This window comes from Myotis yumanensis, unplaced genomic scaffold (assembly GCF_028538775.1).
Source record: "Myotis yumanensis isolate MYYU_CA2020_CCGP unplaced genomic scaffold, mMyoYum1.0.hap1 SCAF_44, whole genome shotgun sequence".
NCBI lineage: Eukaryota > Metazoa > Chordata > Mammalia > Chiroptera > Vespertilionidae > Myotis > Myotis yumanensis.
The window spans coordinates 244457-252157 of record NW_027223795.1 but is presented as its reverse complement, the minus strand read 5'-3'; the positions used below and the strand labels follow the sequence as shown (position 1 = coordinate 252157).

The 7701-nt window shown below is 53.6% G+C and overlaps 1 protein-coding gene across 1 annotated transcript; it reads left to right on the top strand.

The window, feature by feature from the left end:
* Positions 1-479: 479 nt before the first annotated feature.
* LOC139000928 (uncharacterized) lies at positions 480-5846 on the top strand. The gene is given in 4 exon segments (XM_070402863.1): positions 480-881; positions 966-4092; positions 4852-4997; positions 5312-5846. Coding segments are annotated over 4 exon segments (3870 nt in total). The 3' UTR covers positions 5507-5846.
* The last annotated feature ends 1855 nt before the right edge of the window (positions 5847-7701 follow it).

Below are 7701 nucleotides of genomic sequence, written 5' to 3'. Positions count from 1 at the left end.
CAGGAGGCTCTCCCCCACTTGTCGCCGGGCACGCAGCGAGGTATTTGTTGCAGCCGCCTCTGGGTTCCAACAGACGCTTCTTGGGGTAAGTGACGGCGCCTTTCTGAATAGCGATCGCTTAGATATTGGAAACACAAATTTAGTTAGAGCTGGCAAATCTGTTTGGTCGGGTGGCTGTCGGGGAGGGGCGTGAGCCTCCCCCGACTGCGACAGACAGACGTGTCGGGAGGTCGCAGGCCACAACCCCAGGGGACGCCCTGGTGGAGTCTGGAGAGGACCAGGGACGCCTGGTGGACTCCTGTCTGTTCCGTCGGTTAGGTACGGATTCTGATTCTGGGTCTGTAGTTCTGTTGCCAGCTAGGTCAATTGGTTCTGTAAATCCTTCTTTTTGGATCCTTCGATTTTTGTCTCGACGCGTTGTGTCTGTCCTTGTCCTTTGTTCCTTGTTTTTTGTCATTGGTGTGTGTGTGTTCGAAGTCATGGGCCAGTCTGCCTCTACTCCCTTGTCTCTGACCCTGGATCGCTGGTCAGAAGTCAAGGGACGAGCTAAAAACCTATCTCTTGTTGTCAAAAAGGGTAAATGGCAGACTTTTTGTTCATCCGAGTGGCCCGCCTTTAATGTCGGATGGCCCCCGGAGGGGTCTTTCCATCTGCCTCTCATCAGGGAGGTAAGGAGACAGGTATTTCAGCCTGGCCGACACGGGCATTCAGATCAGGAGCCTTACATCCTGGTCTGGCAGGACTTATGTGAGAACCCTCCGGCGTGGGTCAAGCCTTTCTTACCCCCTGGTTCTCTCCCTAGGTCTTCGGTCTCTGTCTCTGAGCCAGCAATCCTCCCTGTGAAGCCGGCTCTCCCCTCTCCTCCCCCCTCTGTTCCTCCGGTCCTCCCGGACTCACAGCCTGATCTTATTCTCCTAGATTTCCCACCACCTTATGCTTCGCCTTTGCAGCCTCCGGCGGCCGAGGCACTGCAGCGGCCCGACCAAGTGCCTTCTCCGGCGCTAGGTCCAGCCCCCCTGCCAGCGTCCCCAACGGTGGCCTCCCCAGATTCCACCCTCGAGGTTTCCCTGCTGCCACCGGGCGACGGGCCAGCACAGCGGACTAGGAGCCGGCGCCAGCCGGATGAAGGACCTGTGGCCACTACTCTGCCGTTACGCCCTTACGGGCCTATGGTGGAAAATGGGAACGGGGGGGAGATGCCGGCCCTCCAGTATTGGCCATTCTCCTCCTCTGATTTATATAATTGGAAAAATAATAACCCTCCTTTCTCTGAAGACCCCACTCGGTTAACAGGTCTCGTGGAGTCCCTTATGTTTTCTCATCAGCCAACCTGGGATGATTGTCAACAACTTCTGGGGACCCTCTTCACTACAGAGGAAAGAGACCGGATCCTGTTAGAGGCTCGAAAGAACGTTCCGGGACGAGACGGGCGTCCGACACAGCTACAGAATATTATTGATGACACCTTCCCACTGGCTCGCCCCGACTGGGACCCTAATACTCCGGAAGGTAGGGAGCATCTGTCCTCCTATCGCCAGGCTCTCGTGGCGGGTCTCCGGGCAGCTTCTAGGCGGCCCACCAATTTGGCTAAGGTAAGGGAGGTCGTCCAGGGTTCTGATGAATCTCCTACAGTCTTTTTAGAGAGGTTAATGGAAGCCTATCGGAGGTTTACTCCCTTCGATCCGGAGTCGGAGGGCCAGAGGGCTTCAGTATCCATGGCTTTCATTGGCCAATCCGCTGCAGATATAAGGCGGAAACTGCAGCGCCTTGATGGGCTGCAGGACCTCACTCTTAGAGACTTAGTTAAAGAAGCAGATAAAGTTTTTCATAAGAGAGAAACGGAGGAGGAGAAAGAGGAACGTAGGGAAAGGGAGAGAGAGGAAAGAGAGGATGCCAGGGATAAAAAGAGAGATAAAGCATTGACTAAAATCCTGGCCGCAGCAGTCGGTAACAGTAAAGAGGGAGACAGGAAGGGAGGCAGGGCTGGGCCACGGCCGCGACCAAAATTGGACCCGGATCAGTGTGCCCATTGCAAGGAGTATGGGCATTGGAAGAAAGACTGCCCAAAGAGACCCAGGAAGGGCCTACAGGCTAAACCGCCCACCTTGCTGGCCCTGGATGAAGACTAGGGGCGACGGGGCTCGGACCCCCTCCCCGAGCTCAGGGTAAAGTTTGATGTGGAGGGGACTCCTATTGATTTTGAGGTGGACACCGGAGCTGTTTACTCGGCATTACAAGCACCACTGGGGCCGCTGTCAACTAAGCGGTCCCTAGTAAGGGGTGCCAACGGTAGCCGATACCGAGCCTGGACCACCAAAAGAACTCTAGACTTAGGAAGGGGAAAGGTCCATCACTCCTTCCTGGTGATACCTGACTGCCCAGCTCCCCTCATGGGGAGAGATCTGCTTACCAAATTAAAAGCCCGCATCACTTTCAACCCCGAAGGGCCCAGAGTAGAGTTCTTGAGCCCCTTAGTCCAGCAACCAGTAGTAACAGCTCTAACAATGTCTATGGAGGATGAATACCGCCTGTATGACTCCCCGGTAAAGGAACAGGATGTAACAAGGTGGCTAGACGAGTATCCGGATGCCTGGGCAGAGAAGGCCGGATTAGGGCTGGCGAGAAATCAACCTCCGGTAGTAGTTGCCTTAAAAGCCTCTGCAGTTCCAATTCGGGTGAGGCAGTATCCCATGAGTAAGGAGGCTCGGGAAGGAATCAGGCCACATATTCTAAAGCTACTGCAGGGAGGCGTCCTGAAGCCCTGTCAGTCAGCTTGGAACACACCACTCCTTCCCGTCAAGAAACCGGGGACCGGGGATTACCGACCAGTGCAAGATCTACGAGAGGTTAACAGCAGGGTACAGGACATACATCCCACTGTCCCTAACCCTTACAATCTTCTGAGTTCCCTCCCGCCTGACAGGAGCTGGTACACTGTATTGGATTTAAAGGATGCCTTTTTCTGCCTGCGACTCTGTGAAAGCAGTCAACCTCTATTTGCCTTTGAATGGGCCGACCCGGAGGCTGGTCTTGCAGGGCAACTGACTTGGACCAGGCTGCCCCAAGGATTTAAGAACTCTCCCACGATCTTCGATGAGGCCCTCCATCAGGACCTGGTCACCTTCAGGACCCAGCACCCGGAGGTAACCCTGCTCCAGTATGTAGATGACCTGCTGCTGGCTGCGTCGTCTTGGGAAGAATGTGAGTACGGGACTCGCTCCTTACTACAGGAGCTCGCTCGGCTTGGGTATAAGGCATCAGCCAAGAAGGCCCAGCTATGCAGACAGGAGGTTACTTTTCTAGGGTATACTCTCCGGGGAGGGAAACGCTGGTTGACTGAGGCACGGAAAAAGACTGTTGTGCAGATCCCCACACCAACTTCCAGAAAACAACTCCGAGAGTTCTTGGGGACAGCTGGGTTCTGTAGACTGTGGATTCCGGGATTTGCCTCGCTAGCCGCCCCGCTGTACCCACTCCTGAAGGGGGACACAGAATTCTCTTGGGGGTCAGAACAACAGCGAGCCTTTGATGATATAAAAAGAGCCCTGCTATCAGCCCCAGCATTGGCGCTTCCTGATGTCGAAAAGCCCTTCACCCTTTACATAGAGGAGCGAGGGGGAGTGGCCCGGGGGGTCTTGACCCAGACTTTGGGACCCTGGAAAAGACCTGTAGCCTACCTATCCAAACGCTTGGATTCAGTAGCTGGGGGCTGGCCCCGCTGTCTTAAAGCTATAGCTGCCGCTGCCTTACTAGCCAAAGATGCGGACAAACTGACTCTGGGACAAAAACTAACTATTGTGGCCCCTCATATGCTGGAAAGTATCATCAGGCAGCCCCCAGACCGGTGGCTCTCGAATGCTCGCATCACGCACTATCAGAGCATTCTGTTAGACAAGGACCGAGTGACCTTCGGACCTCCAGTTACTTTAAACCCTGCCACTCTACTTCCGGATGAGGCTGCAGACCCGGTCCTACACTCCTGCCAGGATATCCTGGCAGAAGAAGCAGGAATCCGTCGTGACCTAAAGGACTTCCCATTGCCAGACTCAGAGGTGACCTGGTTCACGGACGGCAGCAGCTTCCTACAGGATGGTAAGAGATGCGCAGGGGCGGCAGTAGTTAGCAAGGACAAGGTTGTATGGTCTGCGGGGCTGCCAGAAGGGACATCCGCCCAGAAAGCGGAAATAATTGCTCTCACAAAAGCCTTAGAGCTGGCTAAGGGGAAGAAAGCTACCCTTTATACGGACAGCCGTTATGCCTTCGCCACGGCTCATGTACATGGGGCCATATATCAGCAAAGGGGACTGTTAACCTCAGCTGGAAAGGACATTAAACACAAGGCTGAAATCCTTAGACTACTAGCAGCTGTCCTACTGCCTACCAAATTAGCCATTGTTTATTGCCCCGGCCATCAAAAGGGGTCGGACCCTGTAGCCGCAGGAAATCGGCGGGCAGACAAAGAAGCAAAGGCAGCAGCTCTTAAAGGGGCAGAGGTCCCAGCACTGGTGAACAAGGCTCCTAAGGAGGACACGGCACCCGAAGCTACAAGGAGTAAAAAACAACAGGCGGCCTCCTACTTACAGCATGTACATCAGCTCACTCATTTGGGGGCCAGGAAGATGCAAGAGCTATTAAAAGAGCAGCCCTTCACTCTAGCAGCCAAGGAAAACAAAAACCTAGCTGAACAGGTGGCAAGAAACTGCCGAGCCTGTCAGGCTGTAAATGCACACCCGTCGCAAATGCCAGAAGGGAAAAGGCTCAGGGGAAGCCGGCCCGGCCAATTCTGGGAAGTGGACTTTACTGAAATCAAACCAGCTAAGTATGGGTTAAGATTTCTCTTAGTTTTTGTAGATACTTTCTCAGGATGGGTAGAGGCCTACCCCACCCGAAGAGAAACAGCGCAGGTGGTGGTTAAGAAGATTATGGAAGAACTTTTTCCTCGATTTGGACTGCCCCAGGTAATTGGGTCAGATAACGGACCTGCTTTCGTGGCCCAGGTAAGTCAGGGAGTGGCCAGGGTATTGGGGATTAATTGGAAATTACATTGTGCTTATCGTCCCCAAAGTTCAGGGCAGGTAGAAAGAATGAATAGAACCATTAAGGAGACCTTAACTAAATTGGCCTTAGAGACTGGCGTTCAGGATTGGACCTTGCTCCTACCTTATGCCCTGTTCCGTGCTCGGAACACTCCTTCACCTTCTATGTATAATCTCACCCCTTTTGAAATTCTGTATGGAACCCCACCTCCGGTCTCAAAAATGTTACCCACCATAGACAAAGACTCATTACCCCACACTCCTTTACTTGCCAGGTTAAAGGCTTTAGAGGGAATCCAGCAATTCGTCTGGAAGCCCTTGGCCTCTGCCTATCAGCCAGGAGACCTCAAAGTGCCCCACTCCTTCCACGTTGGAGACTCGGTGTTCGTGAGGAGGCACCAGACCCACAGCTTGGAGCCCCGGTGGAAAGGACCTTACGTGGTGCTGCTGACCACCCCGACTGCGGTTAAAGTAGATGGCATCACTCCTTGGATCCATGCCTCCCATCTCAAGCCTGCACCGCCACCGGGACCTGAATGGACAATGGAAAGGACTGATAACCCTCTTAAGCTTCGCTTTCGTTGTAAGCCCCTGCCTGGCCAAGCTGATGGCGAGTAACCCCCATGCCCCTGTAACTTTAACCTGGGAAGTCATCAACCCAACAGGGCAAGTAGTCTGGTCAACCAGAGGTGTCCACACTCCGGGTAGCTGGTGGCCCACCTTATCTCCAGACGTATGCCAGCTAGCTGTCGGCCTAGACACATGGGACATACCGGAGATTGAGGACCCCAACAAAATTCCATCAGCAACCGGGGGGCGTCACTTACTCTACTATGGAAATAGTCCCAGTAACGATCACACACCGGGGTGTTTAAATAGTGGCAAGCGTACCTCTCTGGGCCGCCTCACCTTTTATGTTTGCCCAAGAGATGATCGTAGTAGGAGTAAAATACAGAGCTGTGGTGGGCCTGAATCCCTTTACTGCGCAGCCTGGGGGTGTGAAACCACGGGGTCAGCTCATTGGATCACCCGATCCAGTTCAGACTGGATAACTGTTCACTGGAGCAGAAGGGGGGAATGTAAAACAGAAGCTTTGTGTAATGGATTAAATATCTCCTTAACAGAACGAGGCAGAGGGGCGGACAAGCTTTCCCACTGGTATAAGGGAAGGACATGGGGGCTTAGGTTTTATGCCTCCGGATATGACTTTGGTCTCTGGTTTACTATCAAACTACGACAAGAGACCACACCAGTCCTGGTGGGGCCCAATCCAGCTGTCCGTCCGGTCTCCCCACTCCGGCCCCTGGCGTCCCTGGGTGGCTTGGCGGGGCCAGTGACAGAATCTCCCCAGGTTACCAACCTTGTTCGGACTCCGAGTAGTGGGGCCCCTCCCCTGAGAAGCCCAAGTGGTAGACTCCCCCTGTTTAACCTCGTAAGTGGAGCCTACTCTGCCCTTAATGCAACCCAAAGCAATTTGACTCGATCCTGCTGGCTCTGCCTCTCGGCAACACCCCCTTATTACGAGGGGACTGCAGTAAACGGAACTTACACCCTGACCACAAGCTCTGCCTGCCGTTGGGGAGGAGATCACAAGCTAACCCTCCCTGAGGTTTCTGGCAAAGGACTCTGCATAGGTTCCCCCCCGCTGAGCCACCGGCGACTCTGTGCCAGAACTGTCTCTATGAACTCCACAGTTGGGTACCTGGCTCCAGAGGCAGGAACTTGGTGGGCCTGCAGTACCGGTCTGACCCCTTGTATTTCCACTGCTGTGTTCAATAGTTCCCATCACTTCTGTGTCATGGTCCGTTTGTTTCCTCGAGTATTATATCATGATGCAAGTTCGTTTGAGGAGATGGTGGGGGAGCGTGTCACCCGCTTTAAGAGGGAACCAGTGTCTCTTACTATAGCAGTCCTCCTAGGAGTTGGAACAGCAGTGGGGATAGGGACTGGGACCACTGCCCTTATCCAGGGGTCGAGCCATATGCACCAGCTTCAAGCTGCTATAGATCAGGATTTAAAGGAATTGGAAACCTCTGTAACTGCCCTTAAGGACTCCCTCACATCGCTCTCAGAGGTAGTTCTGCAAAATAGACGTGGTCTCGACCTCCTATTTATGCAGGAAGGAGGGCTCTGTGCAGCTCTCAGGGAAGAGTGTTGTTTTTATGCCGATCATACAGGGGTGGTGGAGGAGTCCATGACCAAGCTTCGGCAGCGGCTAGCCGAGCGACAGAAGGAAAGGGAGGCGCAAAAGGGTTGGTTTGAATCTTGGTTTACACAGTCACCATGGTTAACAACCCTGCTGTCAGCGATCGCAGGGCCGCTCATAATCCTACTGTTAATCCTCTCTATAGGGCCCTGCATCATAAACAAAATTATGGAATTCATACAACAGAGGGTAGGGGACATTAAACTCCCTGTCATCAGGCAACAGTACGCAGCCTTAGCTGAACCTGAGAGTCTCTAAGATTAGAGACCGTCCACAGAAAAAGGGGGGAATGAGAGGCGCCAACATAATCAGGAGGGTCAGAAGGGACAGACGGAGCAAACGGCACCAGGGTAATTAGGAAAGGTCAGAAGGGGCAGATGAAACAAACAACTTTTATGGGGGATAGCTGCAGCCAGGGAGGTTACGGGAGATGGCTGCAGCCCGGGAGGGAACTAAAAA